The sequence below is a fragment of the Trachinotus anak genome, unplaced genomic scaffold (assembly GCF_046630095.1).
Source record: "Trachinotus anak isolate AG129_WGS33_773 ecotype Australia unplaced genomic scaffold, CSIRO_AGI_Tana_v1 ptg000003l, whole genome shotgun sequence".
NCBI lineage: Eukaryota > Metazoa > Chordata > Actinopteri > Carangiformes > Carangidae > Trachinotus > Trachinotus anak.
This window is the reverse complement of record NW_027273854.1, coordinates 15953752-15971933: the sequence shown is the minus strand read 5'-3', so window position 1 is coordinate 15971933 and position 18182 is coordinate 15953752. Positions and strand designations below refer to the sequence as shown.

The 18182-nt window shown below is 41.4% G+C and overlaps 1 protein-coding gene across 1 annotated transcript in view; it reads left to right on the top strand.

The window, feature by feature from the left end:
- The window catches only part of LOC139618289 (alpha-1,6-mannosylglycoprotein 6-beta-N-acetylglucosaminyltransferase B-like), a 58656-nt gene that overhangs the window by 16224 nt on the left and 24250 nt on the right, over nt 1-18182 (top strand). The window contains exons 4-8 of the mRNA XM_071474111.1: nt 498-607; nt 2631-2704; nt 4950-5117; nt 6547-6711; nt 16529-16698. Of these exons, the coding sequence (XP_071330212.1) occupies nt 498-607; nt 2631-2704; nt 4950-5117; nt 6547-6711; nt 16529-16698 (687 nt within the window). The remainder of the gene's footprint in view (nt 1-497; nt 608-2630; nt 2705-4949; nt 5118-6546; nt 6712-16528; nt 16699-18182) is intronic.

The following is an 18182-nucleotide window of genomic DNA, read 5'->3' as shown; positions in this document are numbered from 1 at the left end:
ATGTTTCATCCCTCCATATCTCCCTCTCCATTGTAAATATTGGTTCCTGATTGTTTTGCCAAAAGCTTTCAGGTCACAGAGGTCAAGTGCAATGAAACACATTTGCCAACAATCTAATTGACTTCTGTTTTTATTTCCCCCGAGGATGCGCTTTAATATGCTGAGTCACTTTTTTATCTGAACAAATAAATTATCTGTCAATGTTTAAAAGCGTTTTCGATTTCACGCCTCAAGTTGTAGACAATTAGCATTTTTTTTCCCACTACTCCACACTGACTGCAAAGGGTGGGAAAACAACAAGTACTGCTGCATGGAAGGAAGCCATAAAAGAAATATACTGTCCTCTTTCTTTTGAAGACGCCTGATTGCAGTTTATAGAGAATTCAGGTCAACAACAAGATAGTTGTCTTTGGATTATTTTTAGATTTTGCCCTCCACTTTGTGTGTGTGTGTGTGTGTGTGTGTGTGTGTGTGTGTGTGTGTGTGTGTACGATCAGGATTCAGCCTATAGGGCTCATGGAGCGCATCCAGGCCATAGCCCAGAACATGTCTGACATGGCAGTGAGGGTAGAGCAGATCCTGCAGCGCAGCATGGCCAATAACAGAGGTATGATTTTAAAGCATATGCATGCACACTCTCTCTCACACACACACACACACACACACACACACACACATACTTGTACTTCTATATTTGTGAGGACACTCATTGACATAATGCATTCCCTAGCCCCTTACCCTAACCTTAACCATGACAACTAAGTGCCTAACCCTAACCCTAACCCTGACCCTAACCTTAACCCTAATTCTAACCATAACTCTAAAACCAAGTCTTAACCCTCAAAATGTGATTTGAAGGTATCTCCAAAAGGGAGGACCGGTCAAAATGTCCTCACTTTCCCAAAATGTCCTCACTCTGTTAGTAAAATACTTTTTTTGGTCCTTACTATGTAGCAAGTACAAGCACACACACGCACGCACACACACACACACACACACACACACACACACACACACACACACACACACACACACACACACACACACACACACACAGCCTGCTCAGTGCACAGTCACACACCTGGAGAATACCAAATATATCTGTAGCCCTTTAGATAAATCCCCTCTGTCCATTTCAAATCCATCCAATCTGAAAACACTTTCCCACTCTGCCCACATCAGATCGCCTGGATCCAGAACACTTGAATGCACAATTTTTGTGTGTGACACGCTCTTGCTGGTTGATCGTATAGAACATGACAGACATTATTCACAGCGCATTACGTGTCCAAATAGCAAGCCGCTGTTGTGTGTCAGGGTGGAGGAGCTCTTGTGCGCCACAGCGCAGTGCTCCATTGTTGCTGCCTTGTCATAACCACACAACTGCAGGACGCTGAAAGCACAATGATGAATTACTGCCTAGTTAATGAGATCCGCATCTGTCAGCTTTCTTTATTAGCCTTCACTCTCAATTTCTTTATTGGGCACAGAATAGAAGCTGGACAGCACAATTTAATTTACAATTCAATTCCACACCCCCGTATCCACTACGTTGCATTTTATGACTGAAGGCAGTTCAACTCACTCCCTCATTAAAATTTCTGAGATAATTTGTCTGTTGTCATAATGTCTGATATCATTTAAATGAGGCTGCTGTGAACCTGGCTAAGTTTTGACAGAAGCAGGTACAAAGGCCCTTTTCATCGTGAGAGGTCCGCTGTTATCATGCTAATCAGACAGAATGGATAGCAATTATTTGTCTGTGATTGTGCTCTTCGACGCATGGCAGGATGCTGGTGGAGAAGCTGCAACTACTCCTTTAATTAGGCTTGCTAGCGCTGGGCTTCAAGGGGAAGAAATGAAGAGAGAGGAAAGAGAGGGGGTGAGGCAGAGAAAAAAAGAAAGGAGAAAGAGAGAGAGAGAGAGTCAGCCGAGCAGCAGAAAGATACAGGAAAGATGAGAAACGAGAGAGAGAGAGAGAGAGAGAGGGGGGATTATGATTTTTATGAATCACACTAATGCAATCTATCTATAGTAAATCCAGCATTTGGGTTGGAACAGAGACTTGCCCATTCAGCAAGAGAGCTCAGGCTTACTCTCTAATTTATCTCTGTCCATCCCAAAGGTAGGAGGATATATCCTGTAATGCCAGAGACAAACACTTAACGCCCAAGGCAAACACTGTAAAGACCAGATCGATCAATATTAACCAGTTAGTCTTATGACCAGTTTGGGGCATCACTGCATGGGGAGTGATGCTTCTATCTATTTATAACTATCAATTTTATGTCGCTGGGTTTTACGTTAAATTAAACCTCACATAAAATCTGATATACCGACAGAATTTCTAGATAATGGAAAGAAGGTCAACGGTATTTATGGCACACTTTATTTTCCTTGACCAAAGATGTAAAAGCACAGTAGATATACAGTACAGGATGTACCTTGCCAGCATGTTTTTCTCACCTTCCTCTTTGTGTGTGACTTTCGTGTGTCTATACACTGTGGAAAAAAGACTCTGTTTTTTTTGCTGATTCGTGCCAGGGTCTGATATGTGTGGTCTTTTGTCAAAATGTGTGTGTGTGTGTGTTAAAGCTTTGATAAATACCCATCGTTTTTCTTTTCTCCAGGTAGGGACGGAACATTAGGACAATGTGAGATTCCTAAAGATCCCCGTTATCCAGACTGTCCCAGCAAGATGGATGTAAGTCCTCATATCTCACTTAAGTCCAAACCATTTCACAGACAGAGCAAACACCCCCTTGTCCTCTGTTGGGGACTCACCTTGGTGCAACATGATTTTATATAATAAGATAAAGGGATGTTTAAAGGCTCCTTGTGGAGAACTGCTTTGTCTGAGTAAGAATTATATTGGGTGACAGCAAAGAAAAACGGGACGTAGAAAAGAATAAGAATAAAACAAAATACGGTTTTATAAACCCACTATACATATATACCCACAGATACATTGTATGAATTATGAACTCAAAATAGCCGCAGTAGCAACAGCAGAAAATTGCATCAACTGTTCAGTGAACTTCTTTCTTTTAATTGCTTGAAGAAATGCAAGGAAAGCTCATGATGAAAATTATGCAGCTTTTGTTCAATATTCAATAGCTGTAGCCGAGAGGTGTGTGTGGGGTGTGTGTGTATACAGCAGTGTCTCCCTCTGGATTGTTTTTTCAGCAGTGGCGGGATCAGCGCGGGTGGGTCTTCTGTGAGCTGTACTGGTATTTGTTTAAGTACCGGAGTGTTCCTGACACGCGCATTCGTGCACACACCCAATTATGTTGCGGCTGGCTTTGAAGGTTATGTAGTTTACACACATTAGTCAACTATAACTGACAACACGATTAAATGTTAGACTGACTTTTTGAATTATTTCATCATGTTGAGAACAACACTACAAGCAGGCTCTGGTTTTCCAGCAGCATTGTGGATGCAGCACAAGCTGTCCAAATTTAATAGGTTGTGTTTTATTTATAAATTTATTAATAAATGCATCACAAATAAAGAAACCGTCAGAAGGGAGACTGATGAATGAAAGCATGTTTTGTTTGCTGCCTTCTCACCTTTACCAGTTAATGATAGTTAGGTAGCAAAAATGCTTTCACTCACTGTGTCTCTCAAAGGCCACCGGCAGCTACTGGCAGCTGTAAGGTGGAATGTTTTCTTGCATGTTACTCATTGCATGAGTTGATGTTGAGAATCAATCAATACACCTTAAATGTCAATATGATAACTGCTCGAGTCTAATCTAAGATAATCTTCAAGGTCTTAAAATATGCAAACTGCAAATATTCTATTTCCTCACTGTGATGGAGCATTGGTCCGCTGCAGTCCAGAACCCAAGTTGCTGAAGTCAACCTGGTCCTGGCACACACACACACTGCACGCTCTCATGTGCACCCTGAATTACAGGCACAGAGAAGGCCATTAGAGAGAGTGACACAACAGGGCCGGTAAAAACTTTATGGATGTTTTGACAGTCCACAGACCCACCGATGTGGCGACTCACCCAAACTACAAAGGGATTTGTGTCTCCACTTTATCCATCTTTAAATTAAAAGCCCTCTGCAGAGTTGTGTAATAATGACTTCATGACATTAAGGCATTGACAGTAATTTTGGTGAATGTATATAAGGGAAACACCGCACAGAGATAGCACATGTATAGAAAAATACGCATATGCAAGGTCAAGAGTTGTTTATTTTTTAGTATCATAATCATAGATGTCTGTCCCACACCATGTTAATGTAGTCTATACATGTATCATGTCCAAATTAGAGACTGTTCTACTTTGTGTCGCCTGTACAGGCAACCTGCTTCACTGGTAGGCATAACAGTAAATGATTTAAGTTCTGTCAGCGAATAACAGAAGACCCTCTGGCCTGGGAGATAAAGACGGCTGTTTCTCTAGCTCAGATGTTTTCACTATTTAATTATACTGTCTGTTACCACTACTTGGAAGGCCACTCTTACCAGGCAACTGCAAAAAAAAGCAACTAATTTAGTTGATCTGAACCTCTAAAACAAAATTAGTCTGTCCTGTCTGTGACATTTTCATGATCTTCCACTGCTGGACGACCTCATTATGCTGTTTTTGCTGACATGTTCCTGTTCACATGAGGGGGGAGCAGTGAAGAAACTCAGTTAACAGGGTTCCTCAAGCCATCTTTTCCCAAATAAGGTGTTATCAATATAATATCAATAAGGCCAGATTTTTCCTAGCCTGCATGCCACATTAAAGGGGCCACCAGAGAACTTGTAGAAATGGCATTAAGCTGAAGATTAATTCAAAATGTGAAAGTGATGGTGGACCATCAGCACGGTCGTCTGTGTCACCACATGATCACATTTCGTCAAATTAAATAACATAAGAGATGAAGATTAAAACCATACCCTGAGAATATGCTCAGATGACAACAGTTTGGGTCTTTGCCTTTCAGTGGATGCGCGCCCGTTGGACCTCAGACCCTTGCTATGCCTTTTATGGTGTGGACGGCTCCGACTGCTCCTTCCTCATCTACCTGAGCGAAGTTGAGTGGTTCTGCCCCCCACTGGCCTGGAGGAACCAGACTGCTACACCCACTTTGAAGCCTCCGCCCAAGAGACAGGTAACCCAACATTTCCACCATTTCCATATCATTCGATTTGATTCCACAGCAACACAGTTAGCTCAATAAAAAACACAACAGCAGCGCACAGGTTAGACAATGTCCCTCTACTGCAGAGACATTCCTGGGAAGCAGCCAAAAACACAGTTCCTACTTTTCTCTGGTGAGAAACCAATAAGGAAACACACTCTTGTCCCTGCACTACAGACTCTTACTGTTTTTTTTTTTCAGACCTGTTCAATGTGAGGAGGAGATCTGGGGGGAAAAGTATCAAACTCTCTAAGTTAAAATCTTTGCAGGCAGGTGAAACAAACCAGCTGATGACTCCACTGAGGAGGCGCACAGCATTCTGCACTCTTCTAATGCCAACTGAGATTTCCAACTCTTGAAATGACAAAATAAAAAGCTTTAGAGATACTCATGTTGAAGATTTAGTAGCTTGACACTGATGCTACAGTGTTTTGAAATGATTCTCTAAGTACATGGGATTCACTGGCACTTTTTGTTGATTAGTCGCTTCTGGAAGAATGTGAACACCCTACTGTACATTATCTCTCACTTGGTGCAAGCTGTCACTCCCACTTTTCATTGGTGTTTTTGCTCCCGCATCATTTGATTTTTATTTTCAGCAAAAACACATTTGCCTCTGTCCCCTCCTCCCTTTTCTCCCCAGATTAATGTACAGCAGGCATGACAGGTCCTGATGTGACTTCGGTCTGCAGCTCTACCTTCTGCTCTAATTGCCAGCCTGTATTCAATGAGACTAATCCCAAGGCTTCCCTTGGGTACTCTGCATTTTGCTGTGCCATACATGAGTCGCTCTACAGAGCAATAATTCACCTGCATTGTGAGAGTACAGCACAGCTCTGCATATTGATTTTGCCTTTGAGAGAATTTCAGTTTCTTTTATAGTGGATGTGTGCTTGAGAGAGACAGACGGTTTGTGTTTGACTGTTGTAGTTTCTCTTCTGTATATTTTTAAGTCCTCCCCCCATGCTGTTACTCCATTGATTAATGCCAGCATACTGGTATTGCACTGTGATGCAGTGATTATAGTGGGCAGAGGAGGAGATGTGAAATAAGAACAGACTATTTATGAGGATGATCCAGGAATCCCACAGGCAACCTGTCTGAGAGGCCTCGCCTCAGGGCACCAGCAGATAACAAGATATAACAGGCTCTGTGCTCTATACAGTCTACCACCTCCGATAAAAATAGCTCCACTTGTACAAAACAGCCTAACAATGTCTGTTTTGTAGGGTTTTTTTAGTATCCCACCCCTTCTGCTGCAGGCCAAGTTATAAATCTTAATACCAGGCGGTTTCTGGTGCAGAACCTCTGCTCAAGGTCAGAGGACCACAAAGACCACACCAGAAGTTCTCTGTACTGATGATCCTTTCCGTTGATTTTTATTGCTCCTGTCACCCAGGCTGTTTTCCAGTCTGACATTGGGACTCTGCTGGAGCAGGTGGGCACCGGGAAGGAATCACTGAGCTTCATGAAGAGACGCATACGCAGGCTGGCAGCACAGTGGGCCTCTGCTGCCCGACGGCTGGATGACAAACTCCGCAACCACTGGAGAGAGCAAAAAAGGGTGAATATGAAGCGTTTCCACAAAAAAATATGCATGTGCACACACTGGAGGATTAAAGTGTAGGATGCGAGAACAAGTCTGTGTCATGGTTTCATCTTTTCAAAGCGCTGTGGTTAACAGCCTGCAGAGGATGAGCCAAGCAAAAAAAAAAAAAAAAGGGGCCTTTCTTAGTTTCAACAATTTTTTTTTTTTCTGTAACCCTGGAAACATATTCTTCAGCTCCTAATTTGATGTAAATCCATCTGTTTAGTCATTAAAGAAAAAAAAAAAAAACTCGTAGCACAGGATGCTTTGGATCAAACAGTTCTGCCAAAGCTAGACAGCCTTTTAATGCCCACATGCTAAGCTACTAAGTTTCCAGAACAGCTGTCACAGTTTGCTGGACTAAGATTTTCTTCTTTTATCTTTGGCTCCTCTGTGCGAATCACAGTATGTTGAGTTACCACCATAAGTGGATAATGATGGAGAGTAGCTCCTTGCAGGCCTCAGTTGGCTTTAGTGCACTTTCACCGCTGACATTTACACGGACATTATCACAAACTGTTAAGGACTGCTGGCTGCTGGAGCAGATGTCTGATGAAATGGCAATGACATTAGATCCCTCCTGGTGTATATATTAAATAGCTTTACTAGATACTGCAGCATCTAAGGAATTGAGCCAGAAAAGTGTTTTCTTTTTTTTCTTCATAAAATCATTTCTATCCATGTGGTGGCAATTTGGATTAAATTTTAGGAAATACACAATAAATGTTCAATATCTATACTCTTTTTTTGGTATAGTACTATAGTGCAGAGAGACCCACAGCATAGCACTGACTCAGTGTCCCAAACTACTAGAGTTATTTTTGCCTCTTTTTGTGGCTGTTTTCATGTGTTAGTGACACAGTGAATTGTATGTCGTTGAAATGTTCTTCTCCTGCTGCCTCTGACATGCCAGCAGTCGTCTTCGCCTTAGGCTGCTCAGTGTTTTTTGGTCCTGCACACAGTGGTAAAAATAACCAAGCGTTAAGTTTTTCACACAGTCAGTTATTCAACCAATCATTCGAACTCACTTTATTTCTGATCCACAGAGATTAAAAAAATAGTAGAAAATAGGTCATTGAAAAAAAAAAACTTAATCGTCGCCATCCCCTGCATCACTATCTATTGAACATCACAATCCTTGCTTCTTATTCTAATCTTAACCTTGAAACCAAGTCTTAACCCTCAAACAGCCCTTTGAAGTTACCAACCTAATTAAAAGCCAAACAAAAACAAATATGGTTTCAGTTTATTCTTAAAAGAGGAGGTTGATTTGGAATAATGTCCTGAGACCTGAGGGATCTACTGGTTGCTATATATATTCAGGACCCAGGCCATTTAGTAGTTCATAGGCTTGAAGCAAGATTTTAAAATCAGTTCTATGACTGGTGGCCAGAATTGCAGTGAGACAGTCAAACCTGAAAGGTGGTCTAGTCTTCTGGTGACAAAGGCATGGACAAGAGTTTATGAATCTGCCTGCAAGATGAAGCTGTGGATTTGTGATATATTTCTGAGATGATGGAAGGATAGTTTGGTGATGTGTGAATTAAAATTTAGGACAGCATCTATTATAACTCTGATGTCTTTGACTTGGTCAGTGATGGGTAAAGGACCAAGTAGCTGCAGACCTGCTGCCTCTGTGCCCTTGCACCAAACACTATGACTTCTGTCTTGTCTCTGTTCAGATGTAGGACGTTTTGTGACATCCAGAGATGAATGTCCTTAAAACAACAATGAAAGGTGTTAATGTTAATGAGAGACAGTGAGAGCTACAATTGAGTATCATCTGCATAGCTGTGATAGCTTATCCTGTGTTTGTTGATGATAGAGCTTAGTGAAAGCACATATAAATTGAAGGGGAGGGGGCGCGATCTTACACCGGGTGCAAAGTGGTGCAAAGCAAGTGTCTTTGCTGGTTTCATTTTCCCTTCCAGAGCTCGCGTTGTTTAAATAGCAAATACACTTCAACCAATCTGAGATCTCGCAACGTGCATGTTACTCACGAGCAGAGTGTGCTGAAAATGGCCTTCAGATGCTTGGATACGTCAGGTGGAACATTAAAATACGGCCCACAGCAGGTCGGAGCATTCTTTGCGACATATTGTGTGTTGTACAACACTGTGTACACCGTGCAGAGAAGCGTCATTCTTACCACCTGCTACCTGTGGTCACTGGGATCATACAACCTCACTGAGCGAGCTGTGCACACCTCACTGATTCACTCAGCCTTTCCTTTCCCCTCAGGGCACACAGAGCTGCTGTGTGCGTGTGCCAGGACTGGACTCATTGGTCAGTCACAATATGTAATCAACTTGCCACAAATAGAATCTAATTCTGTGTGAAACACTGCACCATTATAATAGCAATCTGCCGAAGTGCAAGTGCACCAGGCTTTCAAAAGGAAGGGGAGATGGCACTGATTGGTTTATTGCATGTTGCACCCAAAAGACTCCCATGAATAATTAAGAGACTAAGTTCAACCCTGTTGAACCATGCGCCTGGCACAGCAACCATGTTTTCTGCTGTTAAAATAGCAAAAGTGACATAGACGTGCTTTAGACCATGTATTTTCGGATCGTTAACAAAGAGCCCTAAAGGTCCAAGATTGGATCCTTGTGGGACTCAGCATGTCAAACCTGTTAGAGCTGAAATCACCTCAAGAAGCTGTCAACGTCCAGTGTTCAAGATAAAATCTTAATCAGACAGGCTTACCCAGCTCTCTGGCCTTTTAATCCAAATGTAATGGCCAGTGGTATTGAAAGCTGAGCTCAGGTCAAGCATAACCAGCACAGACAGATTTTCTGCATCAATCCCTATAATGTCATTAATAATCTTGACGAGAGCTGTTTCATTTCTGTGATGTTGCCAGAAACCAGACTGCTATTAGCAGTTATTTTACTAAGGATGGTAAAGTTTGAAATTGGTCGATAGTTCCTAAAATAGCAGGGTCAAAATTGTTCTTTTTTTTTAATAGGGGTTTTTTAATTGAGGAAAACTTCCAGTATTGAGCGAGCAGTAGTGCAAAATATTTCATCTGGAAGGTGGTTGCAGTAGCAGAGGCATGTTGAATTAGATGAAATGAGTAAAGTAGGTTTCTGAACTGAGCTCTATTCATGGAAGCAGACCTGTCAACATGAATATTAAAGTCACCACTTATAACGACCTCATTGTAATCAGAGTAAAATTTTGATAATAGATCTGCAAGCTCATCCAGAAATTTGCAGTTATACTTCGTGGACTGGTACACTGTCATAGATAAAACTGGCACATCACCTTCAATAATCAAGGCAAGGCATTCAAAGCTGTGCACGTCACCAAGTGAAATTTGGCGACAAATGAGGCAATTTGAGAAAATGACAGCTACAGCACCACTCCATCTTTCCTGACTAGGTGTGTGAAAAAAGTTGTAAATGGGTGGTGAAGCTTCAGCAAGAGAGTAAATGCACCAGATGCATCCAGCCATGTTTCACTAGTAAAAAAGAATATCCAATTTACAGCGTTATCATCTGTTGGCCGTAAATCCCTTATTGGTCTGGGGACATATGGTGAAAAACACCACTTTATAACCTGTGAGTAGTAAAGTAGTAGGTTTAAGTAGGTTGAGATTAGGTTACAGAGGTGGCTACAGTTTGCACCACCTGGGTTCTTTAATCGAATATTAAAGATAATTACAGGTATATCACTTGGTTATGAATTTATATGAGGGCTACATGCAATCACGTCAGAGTGAAACTAACCTCAGATAAAGTAGCTTCCTTGGTGCGTCAGTTATTGTCAGACAGTGGAATGTGTGTGTGGTTAAGTATAGGATGGTGGTTTTAAGTATTTGAGATCTGCGGGTTTGGATGGAGGCATTCAATGGCCAATAGTTGTCTGCAATTCCCTACATAGGTTAAAATGATCAATATAGTCAATATTGTATTTTGCTGTTCTCAGACACATATGCAGGTTAAGGAGGCTGCTGAAACAGCCAGCACTGCAAACATGAACAGGAATGAGGCCAGAAACAAGGACCTGGCCATCATCTAGGGTGCTTTGAAAGGATTGTTGGTACCCTTTCTGTCAAATCTTGGACATTTGCACCCGGGAAACAGTACATTTTCACCAGTTTTACCGAGTTCGCCTTATTAGTCACCAGTGATCAAAAATAGACAAATAAACTCCAGTTGCCTGAATTCTGGTGAATAATGTGTGCTGCTTTTATCCAGTCTACATGTTTAAATATAAGGTTCCTTATCACCGCCTGGCATATGGGATCATTGATGCTGACGAGCATGCTGTATGACTAACACTGTAAAATCTTGGCGCACACACAATAACATCCTCGTAGCATCACTATAAGTGATTCAGTATACAGCTATTTCTATCCCCACATAACAGGTAGCAGTAAATTGTGCCATAGAGAGACTGAAAATGTGAAATATCTGTAATATCTGTGCAGTAGTATCCAGAGCATCATCATATTTCATAATCACATTTCTTTCAGCCTCCATTGATTTTATATATGAGGTTCAGTTTACTCGTGATAAGGAGCACCACTCAGCCTGTGAAATCAGTTGTTTAATGTTTTGTGTGACTCTAGAGGAGCTTCCCAAAGTTTGAAAAAAAATTATAACCCTGTGTTCCAAACTACAGGTGTGGGTTTGAAAGAAGTGAGCATTTAGGGGCACTGAAAAGATAATATCCAGATGCATTATGGGAAGGGTAGTATTTTGGAAATTTTGGAACCCATACTACAGCTTAAAAGTCTCTGCTGCGTCGATTTTGACCATTCTTCTTTAAACGCTCTCTTGTGAGTCCCCCAACATTATGGAAGCATAATATTAAATCACTGGAGTGCCACTTTAAATCATTAGCAAAATGATAACAAGATATTCGACACCACAATATATTTCTTTGATTCTCTCTCTATATATCTATATTTGGAACAAACTGCATATTCAACACCTGCTAAAGACCAGCACTGCACAGGAAAAATATACTGTCACCATCATTTGCATACAATTAATTATAAAAACAACAATCTGGCACATTTCAAGTTTCTTTTGCCTGATGCTCCATTCATCTCTGAGCCTTGCATATAAATATAGCACAGTGTCATTATATGTGGATTCGCTTCTCACAGTGAAGTGGGGTCAGGATGCATGGCTGAGCATTGTACTATAGATCTTGTTTTACCCAGAACGTGTGCACAGCTCTCCACAATCCCTGTGTAGCTGAAAAGTGGCTTGATTCTCCAAACACATAAATGAAACATGAGAAATGGAAGAAATTAATTTGTTCAGTTTTGCTTTCTGTAAACAAGCCGACAGAAGCCTGGCATTCTGCACTGTGGGTTTTTTTTTTTTTTTTGTTTGTTTGTTTTTTTTGATCAGTTTCTTTCATCGGCCGATTTTCACTTGGACAAATCAAAGTCTGTTCTGTTAATAGCATTGCACTCTTCCCAAATGCCTGCTTTCTCCCCACTGGGGAGAGGACTTTGTTTATTGTAATGGTTTGCTTGACAGTAATGGTTACTGTCCATTAACCAGACCCTGCAGGCTTGGCTTCCATCGCTCAGACTCTGAGTGCTGTTGAGAAAGAGAAAGAGACAGATTGGTAGAGAAGACAAATGTTTTATCGAACATCTCTGGCCAACCTGTATATGTTTTTAATCCCTTTAACGTTTTTCTGTTTGTAGTGTGTGCTTGACTTTTAGCGACTGCGTGAACAACCCATTTTCAGTTTCCACTTCACCTTCTTTCTTGCTCTTTTCTCAGTACCCATGTGATGTTTGAGTTCGCCGTGAGTCATTCCTGATGTCATGGTCATATCCCATCAGGTTGTACTCTAATTGGAAGCGCAATGATGAGAACACGATGACTTGTTTTTGTTTAGGATGAAATCCAGAGGGTAAGATGATGTGTGTGTTCCAGCTGAGTCCAACGGAAATTAAATTGCATGTTTGTTTTTTTTTTTCCAAGCTACAACATGCACATCTAAGAATCACATCGCATTTAAAAAAAAAAAATCAGAAAACAGGCAGACGGTCACGCTGACAGAAAAACAGCCAGACAGCAGCCTGCTACACGACACAAGAGCCACAGATATTGAACAACAATCTACATTAGCTTTCTTTATCACTTATGCACACAAACACAAATCTTGTCCTTCCTGCATCTTAGCTTGTTGAATGAGCGACCAAACAAACATTCACTGGGGAAAAGTGCTCTGCTAACGCCAGTTTGCAGACTAGATAGCTAATTAACTGCCCATTTGCAGCACATTAAACCTCATGTAAATGCTGCAAATCTCACTTTGCTCCATTTAGATGTTGTTGTGGCCCTTTCTCTTCAATACCCGACCTAAGAACAACACGCTGTCTGCCCGTGGCTCGTAAGCTATAGAGTAGGTTTGTTTACTTAGTCTCTCATTCACTCTGCTGGTGCTGGTGTTGTGTCAAAGACTGCTTCCCTGTCAGACTGTGTTTCCCCTTACTTTAACCTGAACTGAGCCTTATCCCTAACCCCAACCAATCATCCTCTGAGATGCTGAACCTGACCCCTGCTTCACCCTAAACCCAAGCAGTTCTCTCTGCTACACAAGGGCACAGGTTTGGTTTTATCTTTGGCGCGGATGTTTTTTGTCAGATTGGCCAAAATATCTCTATCTCTTTGTTCTCATTCATATGCACACATGTGTGCACACACATTCCACACAGAAAAAGAGTCTGACTCTGCAGAAAGTTTATTGTTTGCTGATGTAACTTTTTATTTATTTTTTTTATTTAAGCAGGTATTTTAAGTTTTTTTTTTTTTTTTTTGTTTTTTTTTAATTAACAGAAATCTTGACATGATAGATTTTCAAGGAAATGTAACATGAAAATAAATAATAAAGTAAAAACCCTGAAGGTGGTGAGCCACTCTGAATTAACTGCCGTGAAAATCTGTTCAAATCTCACCTGAGATCCTGTAGCCCTGACCTTTCGTTCCCTTCTGTTAATTTGAGCAACACAACTGAAGTGTTTCATGAAAGAGATACAGTGATACTCAAACCAATCTCTAGATTGTATTAAAAAAGGCTTGTATTATTTTTTATCATTACTTATGGTAAGATCTTCCTCTCGGACATCAGAGCCTGCAGCTCACCTGCCTGACAGTATTTTTGGTACAAATCAGTTGGACCAGCTGTGGCTAATGTACTTGATGAATTATGTTCATGTCATAATGACCCACATGCAGTAAGCGCTGTGCACATGTTTGGATTGATTACAGGTTATTATTAGCTGAGCTCCTTCTTTAAAAGGACCTGATTTCTTACTTTGCTTTCGGAGGCACTTTCACCTCATAAATTGATGAATCCTTAACCGCCGAAATTTGAATATATTATCAACTGATGTTGATATTTGAAATCTTTAAACTATTAATACTTAGTTTCAGATTTACCACCAACTCATCACCTAAAAATATTGGTACGGACATTTCATCAGCATTTTGACATTGGTAGGGACATGTCCGTATACTGTCCATACCCAAATCTACGTCCCTGCTGCTATGCCCCTATGATCATAACTTTACTGTGACATAACCTAAGCTGACCTAGCTCTAACCTGAGCTGCAGAGGAGGGAACTATGGGAGAGGGGAGGGAAACACTAAGTGAAAAATGAATGAGTCTTTTCAACTCGTATTTTTGTTAGTTCTGTGCATATCAAGTCTACACTGGTATGTACTGCCATCAGGAAATAGCCATATGCCTGCACTCTGCAGCCCAACAGGACAGAAGCTGTCGCCGTCTCCAGCCTACTTGGCTTTTACTTCTTCTTTTATGTCTTCCATATCAATGAAAGCTTTACAGGCCTAAACAGTGTTACAAACTCACTTGAGTACAGTGTGATAAAGTTTAGCTTTTTTTAAGCAGTGCAGGTGGTGACTGACTGACACATTTTCCCCTCAAGGCCTACCACAGCTGTGTGCACTCGGTGCTGATATCGTTCAGTACTACAAACTCGTATACGCCAGTCGACTCGGCTCCTGCTGACACCGGCTCTCGCACAGACTTGCTGCCCTACCCACCTCCAGTGCCTGAGAGACAAATGGGGCTCTACACCAACAGCTTAATTTTATTTTTTTGTCTTCCATTTTATACCAACCATGTTAGTTACCCTTGTGGCCTGAGAGAGGCGCAGCACCTAATACTCAAAAACGTGAAATACTAATTTTGAGATTCACGACAACTGGATCTGGTATCTGCAATAACATTGGAACCTTCCAGCACGAACACACTAGTTGAAGGGGGAACACGCTACGACAGAAGGGCTGAGCTCAGCCTCCCAGCTGCTGTCAATCAAACACAGTCAGACAGCCACATGCCCTTCCAGCCACTGAGAGCAAATGGGGCATTTCTAATGTTTCTCCAAGACCTTCTTCACTTCCTTTTAATAATAATCGAATGAAGATATATCGACAGTAAAAAAATCACTGACATTTTGTACTGCAAAAAGTCATTTCACTTAGACTTCTCACAGTCCTTACCACCAAAAGTACAACATTTATTATTCTATTAAACTACCTCATAATTGTTATTGAAGGAGATTTCTATGTTGTCGGTTGGCAAAGAGAGTTTCATATCTGACATGTGGGGCTCATGCGTTTGTACAGCACTGCAGACTAAAGAGCTTTGTGGCTCCCACATGTGGGAAATCTATCATATCAGCAGTGTGGGAAATGCTAAGTCCATCGTGAATTGGTGAAATGAGCGCAATGGCAAGACTAAAAGTGCATGTCATTCCACAAGACAAATCCCAACAACCTGCAACTTGCATGTAAATAGCTTATAAATAACTTTACCAAAAAATGGTATCAGTATCAAATCTGAAAAACTGGAATTGAGACATTTCTTGTGATGAGATTTAAGTCTAAAAATCACCCATATGAAAACAAATTTAGCCCAGTCAGTGAAATATGGGAGCATTTCTTTATGCTAATATGACTTGACGCTTCTCAAAACCTCATTAACATCTTTTTAAACGAGGGACTGCCTCAGGGTCTGTTAGTCTCCGCAGAGATATTCAGAAATTGATTTTGGAGGATAGCAAGAGTCGAAGCAAAGTCTGACAAACAGCATGTCTCTTCAAACGGGTGCAGGACGGGTTCATGTTGATTTCTAAGTGAAGAGGTGTCAGTTACTACTCACTGTCACACCCCTAAAACGAGTGGGTGAACAAATGTGCGGTCTGGGGGATGAATCAAAATATTTTCAAGACAAAAGTAATTGAGAAAAAAAAAAAAAGAAATGCTACCATCTGTTGAAAAATCTAATTTCATTATGTATTTAACAGTCTAGAAATTCCATCCTTCCCCTTCAGTAATTACATTGCTCGTGTATCGCTCTGCATATCAATTAGCCCTCAGCAGGTCACTTTTCATTTCAACTCAATGCACAGCTGATTGTCTGTCTTGGGAGTCGTGTTGGTGTGCATATGCTGTCACTTGCTTCCTCGCTTTCAATAGATACTCAATTATATTTAAAAATTTGACATCACTGATCCATACCAAATATCTGAATTTATTCATGTGAGAATCCTTTGAAGCCTTTGTGAAAATTACTCTCACAAAATCTCAATTATTCACCACGGAGGACTGGAGATTGAATACAAAAATCAAAAATTGATGGAAATAATGGCCTGGTCTCTGTAATAACGGTGCAGAGACGGTTTAAAAAAAAAAAACAAAAAACTTTACACCCTACATTAACAAAACACTATGCTGTAGCATGCTGCTCTTGCCTTGACATTTCTCTTTTTCCTTCTACATTCAGATTCTCGTCCATGTGGGCTTTCTGACAGAGGAGTCTGGGGATGTCTTCAGCCCCAAGGTGCTGAAGGGGGGTCCTTTGGGTGAGATGGTGCAATGGGCTGACATCCTCACAGTCCTTCATGTGCTCGGGCACAACCTCAAGATCTCGTTTTCTCTCAAGGAACTGCACGGGTAAGTCAAGGTTTGACTTATTCCTCTCTGATCCTGTTATTACTCTCATATTGCTTTCAAGCTGGAGGCAGAACTGCTGCAGTCAGTGCACAATACGCAGCTCTGTGAGATGATATCCCTCCCATCCAAATTTTATGTGAGATTCTTTGTAGCGTCTATGTAGGAATCATCTGTCCTTTTATGAAAATACAAACCATTAACCATTCTCTTTCGCTTTTTTTCGTTGAATGAAAATGCTCTGTTGTTCTCTCTGGATGCGCTGCAAGTGATCAACAGTCCAGTCGGAGCGCTTTTTCCCACACACTGTTTTCGATCACCTTTGGCCACACACAGATAAGCTATCTGTCCTTCCTGCAGAGTGCCGTCTCATCCTGAGGGCTTGACAGCATCTCTACAGCTCGTGCACATCCTTCCTGCTGCAGCTCACTGACTCCAGAGTGATAACAGCCTTGTCGCTTGTCATCACGAACATAAGTCCTTATGCCAGCAGACACACACATATAGATAGACAACGTGCCTTCCAGTCAGACAGACGAGATGGTTTCATCTAAAAATATAAGTCTAATGATTGTCACTCTGGTGGTGGGAGTTCAGACGTCAGACGAATCCAGTCCTGCCTGGACATTTTCTGGGCGACTGTGATCTTTCAGAACTGCTCCAGCTTCACGCTGGCTGGTCAGGAAGATGACTGTGCACAAGACTAGATTTGCTGTCGATTCCTTTCCGTCAGTGGGTGGTGTGAAGCTGGAGCAGACAGGCTGATGATAATGTGCGCTTGTTATTGAGCACTGTATCCATTGCTGTGGGGAAGAGGTGAGGGCATTGATGAGTTAGAGCTGCCCTTTGATCTTAAATTTCAGGCTGTGAAGAAAAGCTGCTTTGATAAGAACAGACTGGGGAGATCAGTGAGGTGGGAAAGATGGCGCAGTGGGAATGCTTCTGTTGACCGTGCTATTATTTACCCCACTAATTGGTGTCATGGTGTATTGAATCACTGCAGCCTGTCTCCTTGGGGTGCAGCACCATCAGAAATGTTTAGAAAATTGCAGAAGTTTTGACAGAGACTCGCAAAGAAACACCAGCCAAGGTTAGGGCTAACAACTGATTATGGTCTACTGTGTGTGTGTGTGTTTGAGTGTTTATGCTACGGCAGAGAGATACAGTTAAGATTTTATTGGTACATTATATGTGCATTTATAAAATTACGCGATGCCATTCTGTTAGGGCTGATATTGGTCTCTGTTCTTTAGGAAAATCAATGTTCAGCATTAGAGAAAACATATATAAAATATAAAACATAGCCAAGCGGATTCATCAGGCTCTGAGTGTGTTCCCTCTTTGCGTGCAGCCACACAAGACACAACCCAGTGTACATATCCCTTCTTAAATTGGCCGGTAAATGGCAGATGCCGAACATCCATAAATCCCTTTTCTGTGACTATTAATGAATAGAGAAGGGGAACATTTCTCTCCATCCCTTACTC